The sequence below is a fragment of the Dermacentor albipictus genome, chromosome 2 (genome assembly GCF_038994185.2).
Source record: "Dermacentor albipictus isolate Rhodes 1998 colony chromosome 2, USDA_Dalb.pri_finalv2, whole genome shotgun sequence".
NCBI lineage: Eukaryota > Metazoa > Arthropoda > Arachnida > Ixodida > Ixodidae > Dermacentor > Dermacentor albipictus.
Genome location: NC_091822.1, coordinates 86448276 through 86472132, shown reverse-complemented (window position 1 = coordinate 86472132; position 23857 = coordinate 86448276). Strand labels below are relative to the sequence as shown.

At 45.1% G+C, this 23857-nt stretch overlaps 2 protein-coding genes across 3 annotated transcripts in view; one reads left to right on the top strand and one right to left on the bottom strand.

Annotated features, from left to right (window-relative positions):
- Positions 1-661: 661 nt before the first annotated feature.
- Positions 662-23857, bottom strand: part of LOC135900937 (COMM domain-containing protein 7-like) — a 34328-nt gene continuing 11132 nt past the window's right edge. For both annotated transcript variants that reach the window (XM_065430544.1, XM_065430545.1), the window contains 2 exons: positions 15390-15560; positions 662-970 (listed from right to left, as the gene is read on the bottom strand). In XM_065430544.1, coding sequence (XP_065286616.1) covers positions 764-970; positions 15390-15560 — 378 coding nt within the window. In that variant the 3' untranslated portion in view covers positions 662-763. The remainder of the gene's footprint in view (positions 971-15389; positions 15561-23857) is intronic.
- LOC135900994 (meso-2,3-butanediol dehydrogenase-like) overlaps positions 18849-23857 on the top strand; it is a 387488-nt gene continuing 382479 nt past the window's right edge. Inside the window, exon 1 of the mRNA XM_065430620.2 lies at positions 18849-18965. The gene's annotated coding sequence lies outside the window, so the exon portion shown is untranslated. The remainder of the gene's footprint in view (positions 18966-23857) is intronic.

Here is a 23857-nt window from a genome sequence, read left to right as displayed (position 1 = left end):
TGGAGGTCTCCGGAAATTTTGACCACCTGGGGATCGTTAATGTGCTCCTAAATCTAAGCACACAGGTGTTTTCGCATTTCGCCCCGAACGAAATGCGGCCGCCGTGGCCGAGATTCGATCCTGCTACCTCGTGCTCAGCAGCCCAACACCATAGCCACTGAGCAACCAAGGCAGGTCATTTGTGTTTACAGCATGCTATGATAGGAGATTAACATGTTAGTGTATGCAGACAAAATTCTCTTTTTTTTTCTGCCAGGACAAAGAAAGCATTGAACAAATTGTAACTGCTGTAGAGCAATTTAGAGAAATTTTAACTGCAACTAAAATTTTAAGCTGCAGCGAGAGTGAACTATCACAAATCAAGTGAACAGGTATTTTTTTTTTCTCCTCTGCATTTGTGCTGCCTGTTCCATGTATCACAGGTCGTATCACGCGACATTACTGATTTCACACTTAGTATGAAAGCTGCAACACCTTTTGAATAAGATAAACTGATGCTTCAACCATTTTTATTTTTATTCACAGGGTATGGATGATTCCAGGTGTTCCAAAAGTAGTATAACGTGAAAAGCATGCCCATTTTGTAAAACTTGCTTGAAACTAAACTCAGTTTGTGCATTGCGTATTACACACCATTCAAAAAGACTGCACACAAAGACCATTGCAAGCAGGGCACAAGACGAATGGCTATTATTTATATAATTCAATCAGTTACAACTACAGCACGTAAATTGCAACTCGTAAAGCTTCGGTGGAATGAATCTCAACGCAAGGCCTCCAGAGTGAGCTTGGCCTGCTCCATCTCATGGCACAAAGAGTAGAACTGAGCAAGGTTCATCTCAACATGTACGTCCTGTCCATTCGCTAGAGCCAAACGAAGCTGCACAAAGCTGCCTCGTGGCTCCTGTGACGAGCTGGCCACTGTGACTCCGAAACGCCACTCCACGTCCCGTAGCTGCCAGGGCCGCACCTGCCAAGACAAAAGCATTTCTCATTAAAGCAAAACTTTCTCTGCCCACACACCAGTGTTTGCTGCTAGCATTAGTACTAAGTTAGCACTAAGGTTTCTAAATAGATGAATTATATAGTGCTGAATGTTGACTGACAAAGTATTCCAAGTGAATGCACCTCTATTTGCTGTAATCAAATAATACATCACAACATAAAACCTTTACACATATGGAAACGTTAATATTTTTCTCTGCACATAAAAAAACTTATATCCAGTTTACCACTGCTCTGTTCTTGTGCAAATTTAGCTGCAACATAGCATTGTACAGTCTGGATCATTCAATGTAACATGACATTGCTACATGCCTGGTTTTCAAAAAAGAATGCCAAGTTGCTTTCATCAAGGCCTCTCAGCATGAGCAGTTTCCAGAATATGGTGGCTGTGATGTATCCTAATTGCTTCCATCATTTTTGCTGTATGATAAAAGCATGGCCTCTGAGATTGACTTCTGCTACCCAGTAGTAGTGTTGCCATTTTAGCTATTCTATCACTAGATTTAGCAACTTTTTTGTATGTTTAGTGACAAATTTTTCATGTTAGTGACCGGCGACATTTTTGTAACAATACGAAAACAATTGGTGACATCTTAGCAACTTCAAAGTAAGGAAACTGGCTTCAAAGATAGCCTTCTAGAATGCACTTCATTATTTAAAATCTACATGCAAGTGATTGAAATTGGCTCTATGACCGTAGAGCTCAGTGACCATGATGATGCAATGGTTACCTTCACAGGATTCACAGTGTGCATATACAAATTGCACTTATTTTTAGGAAGCCGATATAAATGGATCTAAAGATCTAGGTTCTGCTTTTTCACTAAGCACATTCAACTGGTGGACATTTAAAAAATTGTCGCCAGCTTTAGAACGCAGGGAGAAACTGTGAGAAATGCTGAGAAAGCTAGAGTAGCTGTGTTGTCATGAAAGACATGACAACACAGATGCTGAAAGGAAAAACAGTAAAACACTGAAAGAACAAAACAACACCGATGAAGCAACGCAGCACCTGTGCTGTCTGTACAAATCATTGACAGTAGGTGAACAAGGGAAGCCTCAGCATGTAGGCAATGTTTCTACGAGGGGGCCCTGACAAAGACAAGCCCCCTCTTCAGAATGTTGGCTCCAGCCCTGGTTTGCTCACTGTCGACTATTTCAATGTGCTGTGACTTGTCACCGAAGTGTGGGCTCCCAGTTCCTTGGCATTGCGAGCATGTCTGCCAACACGCCAGAAGCATTTAAAAATAGTTAGGTGCCTGCATTACCACCAGCATACACCCGAGTTATGTTTAGCAGATGACTTGAGCACCTGAAGTGTTGCAGAAAAACCGCCGTGAGGGCTTAGGCTCCTGATGCTGCTAGAGCTGAGGCTTGGGCTGATCATATGCTGCATGGTTTCAGTCAGTCAGAAAAGAATCCTCTGGGCGAAGTCGAACTGCTGAACAGAACTGCTGTAGCAACAAAATAAGCACATATTTACTACACTCAAACAAATTTACACCCTTTCGGGCTTACCTTGCCACACAACAATAATCGTCATCTGTCTTGGTTGCATTTCCTTTCTTGAAAACAGTAGGCTTGCTAGTTTCCTTTCGACAATGCTTTGTCATGCTGATAGTGTGCATGCCGATTGTGAATTGGAAGTATCGGGCTCGCAGCATTAAAGAAAATAAATGCGGACAAGACAGATGACGATTATTGTTGCGTGGCAAGATAAGCCCCAAAGGCTCTACATTTGTTTAAGAGTGTGGTAAAAAAATGTGCAACTCAGTAGAGTATTTCCTGCACTTTCCATTTTGAGTGCCAAAAATGGAAACGGGGAAATCGCATGTAAGCACTAAACACGTCAGTGTGGTTCAACACTATACATACAGCTCGACTGATAAAAAGTTTGCCGGTACAATGATGCAACTTCCATGCTTTCAGGTACCCAACAGCACTACCCAAAATGTGAGGTTTTGGGCGGTGGTATGGGGCTGTGCTTCCGTGGTTTAATTATAGACCATCACGAAGGATACAGCATTCCGATTATGCACACCAACAAACAGCCACCGAACTGACGCCAACACGAGGCAATATTTCACCACGATAAATGGACATTTGTGTATACTCATCAGCAAATACTACCTTTGGTACTGCTATTGGTGCCTTAGTGTTACATAGGTGCTGTGGGCAAAGATGGCACTTTGGCCATGCACAAAATCACCTCTTGCAATGCAAAAGCTATGGTGGAATTCTTTTTTCTTGAGAAAGGTTGCCAGTCACACAGCTGCAGCCGTCACAGCATTTACAGACGCCAAATATTTCTGTATCATCTATTCCCCATTAATTCTCATTAAATTCTCTCCATCTCTATACCCGTAACTTTTCTAATGCCATACCGTGCTTATTACCAAACGGTGCCTGTGCTACAAACATGGTAAAAAGGTGAATGTCATGATCGTAAAATTGAGTGGTCACATCGAGCACTGCATGTTTACTGGCCACTAACAACCGATTTGGCTTTGCAGAGTACAAACTGAACTTCTCTTAGGATGAGCATGTGCATCAAAGAAAACCTGCACAAGTATGGTGACGCCTGGAGGCGTGGCTTTGTGTCCTCTGGTACATTGTTTGGACCAGCCAAGCCTGCAGCGAGATTCATTCTCAGTAGCACACTGTCGAGGCGAATCCATTTTTGCATTTGTGAACCGCATGTAAAAGGTCAGTGGTGTCACCTCCTTCAGATAATGAACTGCATCGACAGTACTAGAAAGCTTTTTCTGTAGAGGAAATATGATTCAGTCCCTTTTATCACCCTCAGCAGCTCTTGAAAGGAACCAAATCCTGTTCCCTCAAGGAAGAACTGTGACTAAGCTCAACTGGCTCAGCATTAAGTGCCTGCTTGCTGTTTACATGCGATGTGCAAATACAAAGCTGGCTTTGCAGCAACAATCCACATATCGTTGGGAGTGAAGTTCATTTTGTCTCAGCAGAAGACATGAAGCCACAGCTACAGGCATCAAATATGCACATTCGCTTTGATGTGCAGCTGTGCTCGCTGCACCAACGCTGAACACAGTGCATTTACTTGCTCACATGTTCAACCTAAGAGTGGATAAGCCTGTAGTAAAATGCACATTTGTATGTTCAGCAGTGCATTTAGATGACGCTGAACAAGTACGTGACAAAATATAATGAAGTCATAAGAAGCCAACAAACACTGACACCAAGAACAACATAGGGGAAATTACCCGTGCTTAATAAATGAAATAAAGAAACGATAAATTAATGGAAATTAAAGTGGATGAAAAATCAACTTGCCGCAGGTGGGAATCGAACCCACCACCTCCGCATTTCGCGTGCGATGCTCTACCAATTGAGTTACCGCGGCGTCATTTTCCCATCCACTTTCTTGAGTGTTTATGTGTCCTAGTAGAACCCTGGGAGTGTTAGCCAGCACCACCACTCACAGACCTTGGCGGAGGACATGGAACGTCTTTTTTGCCGCAGGCGTCACCAGAACGTGATCTTTTAGGGTGAAGACAACTGGTCAATAAACCCACGTATGCTACCTGAAGGCATCAATGTTGTCGGATTTGAGACCCTGAAGAAATACCTTTTGACACATGTGGAGATGTTAGTGCTCAGACTTATCTTAGATACCTAAAGCTACAGGTGCCATTTTGAGTGAACTGCTGCAACGTAAAGGGGCCCTGAAACACCTTCTCTAACCTATGAAAGACATTAGGACGAGTATGATGCCTTTCAACAAATATAATACAGTACGAAATTTTTGGAAAGAACGTTATAAGAATTAAGATATGAAGAGCACAATGTTTATTTTTTCTGTTTCACCTCAACTGAACGTCTCCTCTCAAGTTACAATGAAGGCGCCAAATAAAACAACAGACGAAGGAAGGAGACATGAGACAACCGGGCAGGCAAGTCTCGGGTCTCCTTCCTTCGTCTGTTCTTTTATTTGGCGCCTTTGTAATCACGTATAACCAACTCGCCCACCAGCACGTGCTCAGTGACATGGAATTAAACGATGCTAAATGCAAAAGCATGCGCATAACTAGGCGTGATGTTATCTTTCCGTTTTACCTTCTTAACTTTCGGCAAACCACAGCTTCTTATCGCTAGCTTGGTGTTCACATATGGAATGACTTATCACGTAAACATCATCTTGACTAATAGCTAAAGCAAACCAAACCTTAGGTTACTTGAAAAATGCTTACCTTGACCCGCTGTCACTTCAACTGTTACTTTATACAACCTGTGTTCGGCCCCAGCTTGAATACGCTTTGTGTGTGTGGAATTTAACATCACTCTATTGGCGGCGAGGAGTTACGGAGTCGCCATCTAGCGGAAGCGCCTCGCTGGCGTAGTGAGGGATCAGGCGGCACGCTCCTCATAGGTTTTGCTGTCAGCGCTCACTGAAAACACCACGCGCGAGCTCTCCCGGACATTTCTGTAAGTACTTTCGAAACGAGAGTTTTTTACCGTCTAAATAATAATCTTGGGCAAACTGAAAGCACACAATCGTTTACAGACGCTGTCTCTTTACCGAATGCGTACAGTGAACGCCACTGCGCGCGGTCGCCGCGATGGAGTCTCCCGAACCGGCTTCTTGCGTGAAAGGTAGGTAAACGCTGAGAGCAAGCTTTGTGAAATATGTTCTTATAGTGTTTGTATAACTAAATGGAGCGTAATAGAACGAAGCCTCAATGCAGTGATCGCGCAGATTCCCAGCGACCGGCGCGTCTGGATGCTTGTCCGCGCACTGTTTCGCTTTCACCGCGCGGGCGTTTTCGCACCATGCCATGAGCTTTAGGCCGCAGAATATGAGCATTTGACAGTATACAAGCAACCATTGTTGCGTGGGTGTTATCAGAGCTGTTCAAAAATAACTTCATTGTAGAGACTTCGACGCCTACGGGGACTGTGTTGTACCGTCGCGACGATTCAATCTTTTTTTTTTCTTCTAAATTCTTTGACCTTTCAATATTATTTCTCGAGTTGCGTCGCACTGTATGTTTATCGGTGTTCTCAGCGTGCACTTTCCCGCTGCTCCTTTTTTGTAATCCAGTGCATGCATTAATTCATTACACAAACATGACCATATGCCATGCTTTTTTAAAATGTGCTTCTTACCGCTGCCTTTCCACTCCACTCAACTTGCCAGTATCTATAGCATCGACAAGTTCATAGACCAAACCGTCATGACATTAGTCGGGCAGCGGAGGCAGGCGAGCGTCTCACTGCGCGTTTTCAGAGCATCGCAGACCGGGCGCCGTAGCAGAAATCTTCCTCGCGTCGCTTGCTGCATACCCGAGTTGTAGCCGATGTTTGCCGGTTTTATATTACGCGAGCCAAAGTTCCCGCAGCTTGTCCTGCGGCTACGTGTGAATAAGGCTGACTGCGGGCCCCGTTGCGTACATCCGCCATTGTGGCACCGAGCAGCAGCCTACCATGTTGCGCGCCTTCAAAGGCAGCCACTACCTATTGCAGTGCTTTTAAACGTTGTAAAGGAGACACTCGAAGCGGGAAAATTTCGCCACTAAATGAGGACCGCAGTGTACGAGGGAATTGAAACTCGTTTTCTGCTCGCTTCGGCGCTCCCGAAGCAGCCGACGCGGCCGCTATGCCCACGTGATCCCTCCTAGCACGTCACGCCGACGGTGGCGCCAGCTTTTCCAGTGGTGGAGCTCGAGGCCAATATTGATACAGGGCATTGAGGCAGTGCAAAATCGCTCCACCCACTTTATTTCAGCTAACTACCGTATTTAGTTGCATAATGATAGCACTCGCGTAATGATCGCACCTCTGAATTTTGTCGTCAAAATTCGATTTTTTAAATTTCCAGTGTAATGATCGCACCCCGAACTTGCCGCAGCCATATGTCGTGTGCCAAGTCTCACTAATAATGATCGCGCTTACCATCTGTCGAATGCTACGCGAACGACTCTTCAAGACAAACCAAGCAGTCTGCATGCACCCAACATTCTTAAGCAGATGCCCCATTTCATTCCTTTCATCACGTTTTGCACCTCCATCACAAAAAGAGGTACTGAAAAACTTGCCTTTATTATGTGTAGGCTTTATAAAGGTTGTGGTCAACAACAACAAAAAAGGCGCCTTTCGAGTCTTCTTATCTGCACTCGTAGGCACACAACAAATCGCGAGCGGCAACAATAGTAGCCACGTTAACACTGATACGTTAGAAGTGTACCCTATTCATATGCTGACGCTTGTAACACAGCTAAGATATTCGCCCACCCTTAGCGGAAACATGCCATATTAGGATAGTAGTGAAGACAGATGCCGCAGTTTCTGCAGCATGCCAGCCATGTGTTTCTATGTCACTGGCAGCTAAGCGCGCCCATCTGTTTCTGTCTCCTCTAAATGGACATGGCTACGTTATTGCCGCAAACTTGCCGATATTAACGATATTATTCATTACTGATATGGAAGAAACTGTTTCAATGCACGTAATGTACTCGAGAGAAGAAAAAAAATCACATTCGGCGCGTTCCGCCAGCCGCCATCTTTGTTTTGGTGTCCCGCACTACATACAGCGGCAGCCACCTGTTTGTTGACCTGTTGTCATCCCGCAGCAAACGCGGGATGAAAAAAAATTTCCTTTCGCGGGAAGTTTAACCCGCGTTTGATCGCACCCCTAAATTTGCATCAATTTTTTTGACAAGTGCGATCATTACGCAAGTAAATACAGTATGATCGCAATGCCAGCATCACAGAAATCAAAGCTATTCTTGAGCTTCCTTCCCTAGCCAACTGTAGAAACCAGTCACGCATTTGTCTTCTTTACAAAACGTACTACCACAAACCCGCTCTTCGATCCTTGTTAATCATACCAGCACCATCTCACACTGGCTTGTGATCATCCCCATAAGGTTGACACACCATATTTTTCAATTACTGCAGGCTCACAATCATTTGTCCCCAGAACCGCAAGGGACTGGAATCACTTACCTGCCTTTATAACGGATACAGCCGATCTAACTCCCTTTAAAAATGCCCTATCGAACTTATTGTAGTAGGATACATTACTTTGTCATGTGTAGTTTACAGCAGTATGTAATTACAGTCAACGACCAATTTTTCGGACCCTCTAGGGCACGTAAAAACATCTGAAAATTCAGGCAGGCCGAAAGAATGAATGCATGGAAAAAAACGCACCTCTTTTCTTTTTTTCTCGGATCTAGAGGTAAAGGGCGAAGTACCAGGCTTCCGAAACCCTGCCAAAGCATCAGTGAAGTGGCTATAAAAATAGGCGTTCAAAAACTGTGTATGCAGCCGATTGCCGGTTTATTATGTACATGTGCTCACGACTTGCTTAATAATGGCGGTGTTCTTCTCCATCGTTAACCAATGGTACTGCTTTCTGCGCTTCAATACCATCGGCGAGGACGACGAAGACGGAGTGGAGGCCATCGAAGGCAAGCGAAATCCTCAAGTTATGAACAGTGGAGTTCGCTGACGAGCATCGAAGCACCTAGGCCTAGTGTCGCAGAGCACACCTGACACAACAGCACAACCACACAGCACGCTAGCCAAAACGTGGCCTGCGCAAACAAACGAAATGGCGCCGCTCCGGAAACTCCGCCGGAGGCAAAAGTGCAGCGATGAACATAGCCAGCGTGGCCAGACCAAATCGGTGTGGGATGGCTAGATTCGGCTAGTTGTAATTCAAAGCGGTGATATGCTTCGGCTGCAAGTCGATTTCCTTCACAAGGGCGCTGCGCGAGGATCCAAAGGACCTTCCGTTGCGTCAAAAAGTCCGGAAAATTGGACGGCAGGAGGTTCGAGCGTCCGAAACTTCAGATGTCCTTATACATTGATTCTATGGGGCTCGTGGCAGTGCCGCGAAGACGTCCAAAATATCAGGCATGTCCGAAAATTCAGTCGTTGACTGCATTCTGTATAATGCTTCGCTCCTTTCGTTATTATTTTTCGTGTTCACTTTTACTATGTATGCCCCTCCCCTCTGTAACGTATTTATACCCTGAGGGTATTGGAAATAAATAAATAAGTAAGCAAATAAATAAAAGAGACGGGGCCTCAAAAGCCACAAGAGAGTGCAAGTGATCTATTATGAGAGGTTGTTGGCTCCCTGCTGCACGCAGGAGACTAATATTTTGCTCGCATGTTCCCAGCAGCAGTGTCTACAGCTTGTTAATTTCTTACCACTGCTACGTCTCAACACGGCTAAGGGCATTAATTAGACGTTCACCACGAGGCAGCCCCACCCATTTATAAGCGCCAATCCAGAGGTCAACGCAGCGCTGACACCAACTGTTAACGGGTCAACAAAAGACCCCTCTACCTGAACCTGAGAACCTGAACTACATGTAATTGATGAAAAGGGCCAACATTGAATGCTACCAAGGGAACAACTTAGACCCTGTATTCCCAGGCTGCTAAGTATGCGAAGGAGAAGGTACAACATCAGAGGCGGAGTTTGGCGGAATGGTACGATATCATGGGCGGGATAATGTGAGTGATTTGACGGTTGCAATAGGCCGCGATACAGTCATCAGATCCCCTAGTCTGGTCACTCAGCGAAGACGACGGCATTAAAAGCGGAGATGGTGTAGTGGGTGTGCCGATGTGCCCTGATGTGAACTCAGACATTTAGTACGCTCTTACAAGGAGTGAGCTTCCCTATCTGGAGACAGTGTAAATAATGTAAAATGAACCCTTCTTCTTTCATTCCTACTACCGGATGTACTCATCAGTGGGCCTGGTGTATTCCTGGCCCAAATGCCACATCGAGCCGCAACACTATGTTCAAAATTATTGCAGTGCCCCTTTAAAGGGACATTAAGTAGAGTATTGTGATAACCGCACAGTCCCCACAAGAACGCATGCAGTTGGGCAGGTTTCACACTGACCAATCCGGGCAATGTGCACTGTATTTATTCCATTGAAACTGACTCCCTGGGCACCGGAATGGCCATTAATTTTATCACAAATATGTCCGAACTTTCTGGTTGTATTTATTTATTTACATTTTTTGTTTCTACAACGCATAACCTATAAAGTTTTGGCCACTGTGGCTCAGTAAAAGTTGCTGAAACTGGCAAAGTTCAGCCTCTTGCTCACTTATAGTAAAATATAGCTCCATCTTTACCACTAAGAGAATTAACTAGTCCTGAGGAGACGCCGCCAAATGCATGGCATCATGGCAAATTGGTGTGGGAACTTCACGGCGCCATAGCCTCCTGTCTTGTTTTTGTGCCTAGCTTGTCATACCTTCTCTTGTGGCATGAGTGGCTGTTTTTGGTATTGCAGAATGGTAATTTACAGATAGAGATGGAATAACTTTTCCTTTCAGTGTTCCATTAAACAGCAATTTAGAAGCATGCTTCTCAGTACATGAACAATGCATAAGCATATGCCTGACACTAGCATTTCTTTCAATACAACAATACAACAGCATGTTTAAAGAAGGTTTTCGTACTAAAATAATCTGCTTCATCTACTCGATGGGTCTATTGTAGCAGACAACTTTCTTCCTATATGTACAAATTATAAACACGAACAGCAAGGTTCATTTTAAGTGCTATTAAGTCAGAAGCAGGAATCGATATATGTAAACATTAACCCTTTTTTGCTTAAATTATTAAAGGCCTGGCAGAACAAGTTCTTGAAGGAAATTTTAACTTCATCTAGACCTCACAATCGAATTCCACAAATATTTTGTCAGATGACTGAAATTCCTATGAACTTTGGGGTATGATGCGAATTCGCGATGTCCGGTACTAAGGCCAAGAAATGTATCACACATATCGCAAGAAAAAAATTGGCCTGAGGCAGTTTCTGGCTTGACTTGTGCAAAACTGTTTATTTCACACTTAAGATGATCACATAGTTCATGAATAGGTGTTACGACTTTTTCTTGTAACCTATGACTCTTGAATATAGTGAAAACAGTTGACACTTCTATTCAGATAGAGGTGAACATTGCATTTTCCATACATCATAAATTTTCTATCCCTTCCCTTGCACCCTGGTCCCTTGCATGGCTGGCATGTGCTGTTGACAGCTAGCCAGTGCTAATGCACGCTACAGGGAGGTGGCATAGCAGGGGGTTGGGCACATCAAGCATGTGCCTTCCCATCGCTCTGTGCCACCCCCCTTACCCCTGAAAGTTGTGTGTACAAGGGGTGCCGTGTACAAAATGACTTGTAACAACACCTGCCTACCATGCCCCCTACCGCAGTCTAATGTGTGACCCTCACCTCAGAGAAAAAAAAAAAATTCCTTGCTATGCTATGCTACTGCTTGCTACAGGCACCGACTTCGCACTGCTCTTATTCCTCTTAGACAGTTGCCATCGCTTATATCCTCCAGCAGAAAGCATGCGTGGAGCCCCTTCCCACCGTAGAAAGACCTAACATCTATTACCTGCCAAAAAGCAAGGACTTTCCTGGTTTTTGAACAAATGTTGCTAGAGCTGATTAGTGCTGCAAATGCTGAATGTTGCGAATTTGTGGCATGCCCTAGCCAAGGCAGTAATGCTAGAATTAACTGCATTCTCAAGCTCACTACACACCCCTCACAATCTCTGGGATGTAACCTACTGAGGTTGCAGAGGTGGCGTAGAGGTAGAACACCCGCCTCGCGTGCAAGAGGTCCGTGGTTCGAATCCCGGTGCCGGCAATTTTCCACCGGATTAAAAAAAAAAAAAAATCCGCGTGTTGATAAAATTGCATAAACAGGCCTGGAGTGTGGCCTGATCCCGGTGACCAGAACCGGTAACGCACTCCCTCATCAGAGCAGGATTGGCCACCCTGGTGCAGTACTTGGCCACAACCTCCTATATGAACAACACAATCAAACCCCGGCCCTCAGTCCCCAGCAGCTGCGAAGCAACTGACCACGGCGGCGGTCAGACCTGCGACGCTGCAGAAGGTGCTAAGAATCACTGGCTCCGGACAGGCCGCCATTGGAATATGAACCTGGCGACGTTTAACGCTAGAACGTTATCTAGTGAGGCGAGTCTAGCAGTGCTATTGGAGGAATTAGAAGGCAGTAAATGGGATATAATAGGGCTCAGCGAAGTTAGGAGGCCAAAAGAAGCATATACGGTGCTAAAAAGCGGGCACGTCCTGTGCTACCGGGGCTTAGCAGAGAGAAGGGAACTAGGCGTCGGATTCCTGATTAATAAGAGTATAGCTGGTAACATACAGGAATTCAATAGCATTAACGAGAGGGTGGCAGGTCTTGTTCTGAAACTTAATAAGAGGTACAAAATGAAGATGGTACAGGTCTACGCCCCTACATCCAGTCATGATGACCAGGAAGTCGAAAGCTTCTATGAAGACGTGGAATCGGCCATGGGTAGAGTGAAAACTAAATACACTATACTAATGGGTGACTTTAATGCCAAGGTAGGCAAAAAGCAGGCTGGAGACAAGGCAGTGGGGGAATATGGCATAGGCACTAGGAATATCAGGGGGGAGTTGGTAGAGTTTGCGGAACAGAATAATATGAGGATAATGAATACCTTCTTCCGCAAACGGGATAGCCGAAAGTGGACGTGGAGGGGCCCGAACGGCGAGACTAGAAATGAAATAGACCTCATACTCTGCGCTAACCCTGGCATCATAAAAGATGTGGACGTGCTCGGCAAGGTGCGCTGCAGTGACCACAGGATGGTAAGAACTCGAATTAGCCTAGACCTGAGAAGGGAACGGAAGAAACTGGTACATAAGAAGCCGATCAATGAGTTAGCGGTAGGAGGGAAAATAGAGCAATTCCAGATCAAGCTACAGAACAGGTATTCAGCTTTAACTCAGGAAGAGGACCTTAGTGTTGAAGCAATGAACGACAATCTTGTGGACATCATTAAGGAGTCTGCAATGGAAGTCGGTGGTAACTCCGTTAGGCAGGATACCAGTAAACTATCGAGAGAGACGAATGATCTGATCAAGAAACGCCAATTTATGAAAACCTCTAACCCTACAGCTAGAATAGAACTGGCAGAACTTTCGAAGTTAATCAACAAGCTTAAGACAGCTGACATAAGGAAGTATAATATGGATAGAATTGAACAGGCTCTCAGGAACGGAGGAAGCCTAAAAACAGTGAAGAAGAAACTAGGAATTGGCAAGAATCAGATGTATGCGTTAAGAGACAAAGCCGGCAATATCGTTACTAATATGGATGAGATAGTACAAGTGGCTGAGGAGTTCTATAGAGATTTGCACAGTACCAGTGCCACCCACGACGATAATGGAAGAGAAAATAGTCTAGAGGAATTCGAAATCCCACAGGTAACGCCGGAAGAAGTAAAGAAAGCCTTGGGAGATATGCAAAGGGGGAAGGCAGCTGGGGAAGATCAGGTAACAGCAGATTTGTTGAAGGATGGTGGGCAGATTGTTCTAGAGAAACTGGCCACCCTGTATACGCAATGCCTCATAACGTCGAGCGTTCCGGAATCTTGGAAAAATGCTAACATAATCCTAATCCATAAGAAAGGGGACGCCAAAGACTTGAAAAATTATAGACCAATCAGCTTACTGTCCGTTGCCTACAAACTATTTACTAAGGTAATCGCAAATAGAATCAGGAACACCTTAGACTTCTGTCAAGCAAAGGACCAGGCAGGATTCCGTAAAGGCTACTCAACAATAGATCATATTCACACTATCAATCAGGTGATAGAGAAATGTGGGGAATATAACCAACCCTTATATATAGCTTTCATTGATTACGAGAAAGCATTTGATTCTGTCGAAACCTCAGCAGTCATGGAGGCATTACGGAATCAGCGTGTAGACGAGCCATATGTAAAAATACTGAAAGACATATATAGCGGTTCCACATCCACCCTAGTCCTCCATAAAGAAAGCAACAAAATCCCAATAAAGAAAGGCGTCAGGCAGGGAGATACGATCTCTCCAATGCTATTCACAGCGTGTTTACAGGAGGTATTCAGAGACCTGGATTGGGAAGAAATGCGGATAAAAGTTAATGGAGAATACCTTAGTAACTTGCGATTTGCTGATGATATTGCCTTGCTTAGTAACTCAGGGGACCAACTGCAATGCATGCTCACTGACCTGGAGAGGCAAAGCAGAAGAGTGGGTCTAAAAATTAATCTGCAGAAAACTAAAGTAATGTTTAACAGTCTCGGAAGAGAACAGCAATTTACAATAGGCAGCGAGGCACTGGAAGTCGTAACGGAATACATCTACTTAGGGCAGGTAGTGACTGCGGATCCGGATCACGAGACAGAAATAATCAGAAGAATAAGAATGGGCTGGGGTGCGTTTGGCAGGCATTCTCAGATCATGAACAGCAGGTTGCCATTATCCCTCAAGAGAAAAGTGTATAATAGCTGTGTCTTACCAGTACTCACCTACGGGGCAGAAACCTGGAGGCTTACGAAAGGGGTTCTACTCAAACTGAGGACGACGCAACGAGCTATGGAAAGAAGAATGATAGGTGTAACGTTAAGGGATAAGAAAAGAGCAGATTGGGTGAGGGAACAAACGCGAGTTAATGACATCTTAGTTGAAATCAAGAAAAAGAAATGGGCATGGGCAGGACATGTAATGAGGAGGGAAGATAACCGATGGCCATTAAGGGTTACGGACTGGATTCCAAGGGAAGGGAAGCGTAGCAGGGGACGGCAGAAAGTTAGGTGGGCGGATGAGATTAAGAAGTTTGCAGGGACGGCATGGCCACAATTAGTACATGACCAGGGTTGTTGGAGAAATATGGGAGAGGCCTTTGCCCTGCAGTGGGCGTAACCAGGCTGATGATGATGATGATGATGAACCTACTGAAAGAAAATTTTGGAACCACAAACCGACTTTCTTTATGCTCACAAAAGCTGCAGAAAATAGTTGGCATTGCATGTGTGAGCACATTGCCGATGGCGGCTGCAAACAATGGTTGGCAGACTCGCGCTATTGTTCCTAGGTGGCATCACCTGTTTGCGGTCAAAAATTGTCACGAATGTGTGACCACCGGCCCTTGAGCCAGAAAACTTACTCCCAGAACATAGGCCGCACTTATTCAGTATGGCACGAATTTCCGAAAAACAGCATTAAAGGGTGATTGAAGATTGCATAATGAGACCAACAATTCTTCAAGTGAAGGCTTTTTCCAAATGGCTTTCATTACAGCATGAAAATCGACCTGTTACGTAGCCTTTTAACACAGTGCAAATGCACACACACGCCGCTAAGATGTGCACAAAACGCTGTCACATGTACCTCTGAGGAGCACAGTTCATTGCAAGGCTTGGAACTCTGCAACTGACACACAAAATAACACAAAAGATAAACAGCAAATTGTTATGCTTCAGGTCTGAATAAAAATAATGCAGGAATACTCATTAAAGTGCATGCTGACACAGGTACCTGTGGCGCAGCAGCAGATGATGCCAGCCAGCGATCGGCCAGGGTGGCTGCACGGGCACTGTCCAGACCGAGGCTCTCCAGGCTCTGGCGTAGCTGAGGAGCGTCTAAGCCATGTCGCGACGCCTCGGACAGCAGGAGGGACAGGGTCTCGCTGCTAGGTCTACTGCTCGCCTGCAGTGTTCAGTGCATGTGTGGTTACTATGCCACTGTTGTTGCCCGACACATCTGAATCACTTCTGTAGTCTAAAATGAGCCATAACATTAATGGGAAACCTAAGGGCTCGATTTTCCATTTGTTACAACCATACGAAGTCAACAGACAATGAAGTCAGGAAGAGGACAGGGGGAAGCTAACTGTTCCTGTCAAGTGAAGCATAGAAAATAAAAAAAATGCAAATAGACAGGAAGACAATTTGCCGCAGGGGAAAGCCAAACCAACATCTTCCACAATATGCTTGTGATGCTCTACCATAGAGCTACCATTGCAACCAGCCTCCTGTTTGCTTTCTAAAAGCTGTCACCATTGTTGCGCAGGACAATAAGTCAAATCGGGGTGTCTAACAAGTTGACATTTCCAAATTCTCCGAGTTTTCCAGGTTTTCCCTGAGTGCCTTTGCAAAATTTCGTGAGTGACCCGGAAATTTGTTTTACGTAAAGATGGGCTGACACCCATGTCGCCCAAAGCTTTCACTCTCTAGCAAGCATGGTAAAAAAAACTACTTAATCCAGTCTGAATAGTAAGGAGCAGCGTTTGTTTTGCTCCAAAAGAAAACAGAAGGCAGGTGTTAGTAAAATGCACAGCGAATAAGATATCCTCGAAAAAATGGTAAAACCCATTGCAAATTGAGTCGAGCATTCTCAAATATGAATAAAAAGGAGATGCATACAGAAGCAAATATATTCAAATGTGAGCTATTCCTATCAACTTATCGCAAGCTCATTGGTATGAGGCCCGAACTTTGTAACAAGTGAGATTCTCTCTCAGCAGCTGGAAAGTCAACCTCAACACAGCCAGCGCACAACGCCTCAATGTTGCGTTTCACTGCTTTTAAGTGTTTATTTGGTTTGGATGATGGTCACCTGCATCTCGGCGTCAGCCACCACTTTGTTTTTTGAGCTGAAGCTCCTTGAAAGAAGCGATGGCATGCTTCCTTTCCTGTTCATTCCTCAATGCGTAGGTCCTTTGTGTTCTCGTCCTCCCTCTGCCGCGCGTTCGCCCCACGGTCTATTTCAAGCATCCTCTTGGTCAGTTGTAGTCAACGTCCGATTTTTCAAACTCCCTAGGGGCCGTGAAAAAGAATGCATCTCTTTTATTGCCCTCATGGGTTGAAATCGCCACAGGCACATCCGAAATAGCTCTGATGGCCTGCTAGAACACTTATTAGGCATATTGGTGCTCCTACTGTAACAGGAGATGACGGGTCCATGCATGTATAATTAAGAAATACATACTGTGTTCAAGAGAACAGACTGGTGGGCTACTTGGTACTACATAACTAGCGCTGCGTCTTCGTTTCCTTCTCTTGTCCTCGTGTTTTATTTTTGTGTGTTTTTTTTTTGCGCTTCGTCTCAACATAATGTGTCCCATAAGAATTGCCCCTTCCCACACTTGTTTTGCTTCACCGCACTACATTTGCGTATGCTTAACCGCATGGCACAATCGTACTAAGGTAAAACTAACTTTCGGAAACAGGCTTTATGCAACGCAGTGTGCTTTGCTATGCTAAAGCTGCATAGGTTACTATGGCTCCGTGCATTGTGCTTTGCTATGCTATGCTTTGCATTGTGCTATGCTATGCTAAAGCTGCATAGCTTACTATGGCGCCGTGCATATGGCACTGTGCTGCTGCATGTGAGTACCAGATTCAATATGGCAGCTGCATTCCGATTGGGACAGAACAACAGTGCACTTGGTTTAGAAGCACATTAAACGAAAACTAAATGAGCAACTCTATATCGGGTAACAATGATCACATTTTCATTAATGTAGCAGAAAAAGGGCAATTACTCCTGAAGTGCTGAAACCTCTGTGCTGGTATGCCCAAGCAACGTCGAGAATTTTGAAGCATTTCCTTCCTTCTTAGCCATTTTGGTCCTGAAAATGGTCCTGAAACTTGCTAAGCATAGTTTTCAGTTTCTTAACAATATGATGCAGCCTATTTTTACTAACAAATGATTAACTAGAAGAGAGGAGAGGCTATCAAAATCTGTGGTGTCATGGCCAGCTAGCGCAGAAATTTTCGGGCAGTGGCATCACTTGTTTTTAAGCCAAAAGCCTTAAGTGGCTCACACCCCCGATGGCCTTGAAAAAAAGAATGCATCGCCGATCCAATGGTACAAAAACTATCCTCATTAGCAATGGCTCATGCCCCCAAAGCAAGCAAAAAATGCAAAGGTTCATCTCTCTCGTAACGCACAGGCTACAAGCACTCATCCAAGTGAAGCGTACAGTGCGTACATTCATTGGAATCATGCATACAATGTATGGAAATGCGGAGTCTAGTCTAGTCAAGTGGTACGAAAAAAGTCGCAGGCATGCGTGACACACGCAGCACAGTCATAGCGTTATGTTGGACGAGCGGCTCCATAGGAGTTCCATTTTTGGCACCACACACTACAGGGTCTTCACAGCAAAGTCTCTTTGCATTGTTTTCACGAGAACGATCAGAACAGTCTGCCCGACGTCGACGGCGAACTCGGGCTTATCCTGCTCTCTCCACAAAGGTCTGCTGAGCCCGACGTTGCCTGGTAGCAGTCGTGGGCCTGGCTCTACGATTTGCTTCTTCAGCAGCGTTTCATTCCTTACGAGGAGGCACCACAATGTGTGCCAAAGAGTAAACACAGGTACCCAGACTACGCAGCACACATGTCGCATTCCTTGACCTATGGAATGATACAATGCTGTTGATGATGATGATGGTTTATTGGCATCCCCTTTGAAAGAGGTGGTGACAAATAGTCACCTAGCCTACTTGAGTTAACGAGGTCCAGCTTGATGCAGCATGCAACTACTATATTTAAATGCTACATGTCAGGACACTGGTGAAATATAATGGAACCGCAATGCAAAGTATGTACATATAGACGATACGTAGCGCCCATGCCACTTCGTGTGTCAAACGACATGATACGATGCTACTGATGATGATGATTTTTCTTTGAAATGAGACGGTGACAAACAGTCACATCATCATCAGCCTGCTTATGCCCACTGCTGAGCAAAGGCCTCTCCCATACTTCTCCAACTACCCCGGTCATGTACTAATTGTGGCCATGTCATCCCTGACAACTTCTTATTCTCATCCGCCCATCTAACTTTCTGCTGCCCCCTGCTACGCTTCCCTTCCCTTGGAATCCACTCCGTAACCCTTAATGACTATCTGTTATCTTCCCTCCTCATTACATGTGCTGCCCATGCCCATTTCTTTTTCTTGATTTGAACATTGTTGTATTCATATAGGAGGTTGTGGCCAATACTGCACCAGGGTCACCAATCCTGCTCTGGTGAGGGAGTGCATTGCTGGTTCTAGTCACCGGGTTCTGGTCACAGTCACCTAGCCTGCTTCAATTAATCAGGTATGTCACATGTTTTTCAATACGTCAATATTTGCACATCTTCATAATCTCCATACTTCATATCTCCATACGATTTCTTTGCGCAGCAAGTTGCGCAATGACATAAGTAGTGTTGCTCCTCCTCCATCTTTTCTAACGCCCTTTTCCCAAACCCTCGTGCAAGGTAGCAAACCAGACACTTGCGTCTTACTGACCTCTCTGCTTTTCTTCTTTCCCTCTCTCTCTCTTCTGTCTTGGGCAAAAACTCCACATAGAAGTTCAAAAGATCCAGAAGTGCTTTGAGATTTCTCAAAAATTTAGGCAGGTGAGCATGCACAACGGTAGGGCTGTGCAAAGTGTAGTTCCTGAGACTGAAGCGAATATGAACGAAATATATAGTGCCAGAAGCGAATTGAATTCATTTTGTGTTTAAGCAACAATTACTCATGATGCATGGATTCCAATCTGATGTGTCGGTTTCTAACAGGGAGTGTTCCAATTAAACATACGGTGTCATTGATCACTTTTGTGCTTGACATCTGCATTTAGCCACTGTGATCTCTCGAAGGCAGTTTCAGTGTTCCGTTTCGTATCGCTCAAGGGGGTACAGCTTTCTGAACCATTACAGTAAAACCTCGCTAATACGTACCGGCTTAAAATGTAGTTACGGTTAAGACGCAGTTGCTACACTTCCCTGGCCGGGCCCCCATTCAAACCAATGTATTGACTGACCGCTTACAGGGTGGGGTAGTGTCTCGTAGAATGCGTACTGGTTAGCGAGTACCATTTTCACTAAGTCGCAGTGTGGCGAACAGCAGTTTGTGCCGCAATGAGGGCTTGTAGCCTGTGTGTTACTACTGAAAATGAAAATCAATGCAGGAACCAAAATTAAACCAGTGCTCGCAAGTATTGATCGACGCCCTGTATCAACAACGCCATGTCGGTGATGGGGCTTTATCCTTTAGGTCGAGTTGCCAAGTGCAAATAGCGTGGCGTAGCTGATAGCCCCATCGTAGCAACCCTCAACCTTCCATTCTGACTTGTCCATACTTTTGCTGCTTTGCAACCAGATCGAGTTAATCGAGCGCTGCCTATTGCACGTGTGTCATCAATGTGGTGTCGTTCGTGGTGGTTCAGTGGTGACTGCATATTTCATCGGTTCAGCATCGATTGAACCTTTTGCTGGGTTTTGTCTGGAGAAACAGAGTCATGCCAAACTAAATGGACAAAAGAATCACATGCTCAGCATGAAGGAGAAGTTGAACATCCTTCATAGCATTGAAACTGGAATAACAATTCAATGAATACCGCCGTTACGTGTACATAGGGACTGTCTTTGACAAGTGTTTGCAGCAAATGGAAAGCCCGAGAAAAGCTAAGGAGCGGTGCTGCATAGAGCATCAAGAGGTGCCACTTGAGGGGATCAGCCTTTCTTGAAATTGTAGAGGCCTTGAGATTGTGGCTGAAAAAAATGGCTGTGGCTTAGGTAAGGTTAAGCCCAGGATGCGAAGCATACTAGCCTTTATTTTAGTTGTTGAACCACTGTTTAGCCTGGTGAACTGCTGTTGCTTGGCTATATTTGGTTCGGCTAGACGAAGAAACAACTCATGCATTACTTCTTCGCCTTCAAGAGTGGAACGCGACAGCATTCCCGTCGACCCGCCAAGGGGTGTAAGACAATGGGCTACAGGGCAGCGACTACGCGCCCCGCATTGGACGCGGTGAGCGTCGAGCAAAGCAGCGTTCGGCGCGGCAACGAAATGTGCGCCTGAGCAAGAGACGCACGCCTTAGAAACAGCGCGTTTCTAAGGCAACACCGCATTCACTAGAGGCGCTTTTGTACCGCTTTGAAGCGTTGTACTCGTGGCTCAGTGGTAGCGTCTCCGTCCCACACTCCGGAGACCCTGGTTCGATTCCCACCCAGCCCGTCTTGCAAGAGTTGAGCCAAAGCCACTTCTCCTCTGTTGTGACGTCACGGTGTCACGTGATTTCATGGTCACCGCCGCGCCTGAGGAGCTGGGTTGAGCCCTCGTAATATGCTTCGCATAAAAATCCAGGGTGCAGAACTTACCAGTCAATGGCCCCCTGCTTGCTGAAAGGGCAGAAATATTTGCTAGCCAACTGAACTGCAAGAACTTTCCTTGCAGAAACGGTTGGCTAGCAATGGTTAAAGTATGCCACAGCATAAATGCGAGGGTGGTGTGCGGAGAGGCAGCACACGTGTACTACGAAGGTGCCGCAGAATGGCAGAATGGGCCGCTGCCGGAAACTCTAGCTAGCTATGCCATGGAAAGCGCTTTCAACATGGACGAGTCGGCACTCTTTCATAGGGTCAAAATAGTGTTGGCATTCAAAGACAAAAACTGCGCTGGCGGCAAGTGTGACAAAGAGAGGCTGTCAGTCGCTTTCGTGGTCAATGCAACAGGAGGCCAAAAGCTGGCACTGCTTGTTATCGACTGGTATGAGAACACGAGGTGCTTTAAAGGCACCCAACTGCCCTTGGGTGTCATGTACAGAAGCAACAACACATAGGCCTAGATGACGGTAAAGCTTTTCTAGGAATATGTGCGGCTCCTGGACCAGTGTTTTGTGGGGAAAAAAAAAAAGTTATCCTTGTGCTCAACGACGCTTTCGCACACATTGTGCTGGATAACTTGAGCGCAACCTGATTCTTATTCTTGTCTGCCAAATACCATGGTGCTTGCACAACCCTTCAACTAGGGCATCATTAGCTCAGTCAAGCAGTCATACAGGAAGAACTTGCTGTCCAGAATGCTGCTAGCAATGGAGTGCGACAAGCACTACTGCATCGACATGCTAGGTGCAATATACCTCCTAGCCTACTCGTGGCAGCTGGTGGATTCCACTACAGTGGAGAACTGTTTCGTTCAAGTTTGTTGTGCAGGCAAGGAATGCCGCAAACAAAGAGAGTGCAAACGACTGTGACAGCGTGCTGACAGAGTTGTTGGAGCAACTAGGTAATACCGAGGCTGTGTAGTTAGAATCGTTCCAAGACGTGGACAGTAATGTGTCAACATATCTTGACTTATCAGACAGCGAGGTTGTTGCCACTGTTGCGCCTCATGAAGCATTAACACAAATTCCACGAACTTGTAGCCGCTGAAGTGTTCTTTCTGTTCTTTTATAGCATTCTCACATTTTTTTTATCTGAAATTACGCATTACGTGTGGGGCCTGTAGTGTCCGGAATGCCTTGCAAAATGTGGTTCATGATAACATGGAACAGGGCCACAGCGCCATGTTTCGCCATGTTCTCCGAAATCAAAACAAACGTGAGAGAGTTCCCCACAGAAGATCCTGGGCTCACCCATCAAACCAAACTGGAAGGTAGGCCTAGGAGAGATCCTGAACCATAGATGAAAGCGATGAAAACAGTGCTATGGTAGATACAGTGGGCAATGATCCACTTCTAAACAGAAATTAACAGACACCCTCTAATTACAGTAAAACCCATGCAAGTCACCTTCCTCGGCACAATTAGTAGGGGTGTGACCTAATGACTGTGCTTTGCAATATAAGACATCAATTCCTTTTGAACTTGTGGCAAGGCACATTGAACTACTCTAGCCTTACAGACATTAATTCCAACCAGTCCAATCTTATTTTTGACAACCAATCATGTCCAATTGTTGACATCTTCAAGCCCAACTCACGCTGAGTTAATACGAGTACCAAGGTGTGGCAGAGTGCACTGTATACACATCAACTTGTACGCAATGTTGAACCTTTACAGGAAATGAGTTTACATGACTAAGTGCACTACCATTGCGAAAGGCTCGGTATTTGGAACACTACTCCAAAATTCCCTTTACAATGTTAGACTGCTAAGCCCTTCTCACTGATATGCTGGTTTACTACAAAAGATGTCTGTCTTGATTCTTTGGTTATGTCCCAGTGCTAACAATTTTGCCTGTGCTGTTTCTTGTCCACAAAATGCGAGTTTTGTCCAATACATCTTAATCAGTTTGGCCTTGGTTCAATTTTTGAAACAGTGACTTTTCAAAAATTTTCATGCCTCAGCAAAATGCTCGTTGTCAGACATGAAAAATCTTCCTGGTCCTTTGTAAGTGCACCTCTTTGTGTAACTTCGCTAGTTTGTAAGCAGCAGCCTCCACTGTTGTCACTAGTGTGAACTTATTCGCTGGCTTCTTTTTTAAGCAATGCCTTGTTCCAGTTCTCACGTCGCCTCATGGTCCGGTAGATACAGCAGATGACATGAGACGTCCTTGCTGCAAAGGGCCAATATTAGTTGATTTTGAGAGCTCTTTTGAGGAAACTTCTGAACTTGCATGCTGCTGTTAGCTTGTTTAGTTCAAGAAGAAATTCCTAATAATTTTGGTATGTCCTTGATTGCTGCCATTGGAAGCTGTATCATTATGTGACAGTGACAAGCTTGTAGTGCTTCTGTAGCACTCTGGTGGTATTATTGGTATACTTGCAGTGAGGTGAAGCATGTCAAGAACACACGAACATTCTGTGGGTTATCAACGTTGACAGCACTTACAAAGGCCTTAAATCTTCTGTGCAGGCATTCATACTGCCAATGATATGGGAAAACTTGGCAAGCCTCTCAAGTGCCGTTCCAAACAAGCTGCAATCCACCAATGGTGCTATGTTGTCTGATGATGTCACTTTGATGGGTCCCTCCACGTTTCATCACAGTTGAAATGTTTTATTCCTCTTGAGATCTCACTGCCATCACTAAATCTGTTGTAGATCGAGAACGCAAGATCAGTAGGTAGAAAAGAAGTGCTTGAACTACTCATGGTTACATAACCCCGAGCAGAATATAGCCTATGGGAAGTGGGCTCCATGAGGACAAAGAGGATTGCTGTGTCGCTTCTTCTTTACTTTGCTATCACCACGTAATCAGTGTCCCACGAAACGCCACTA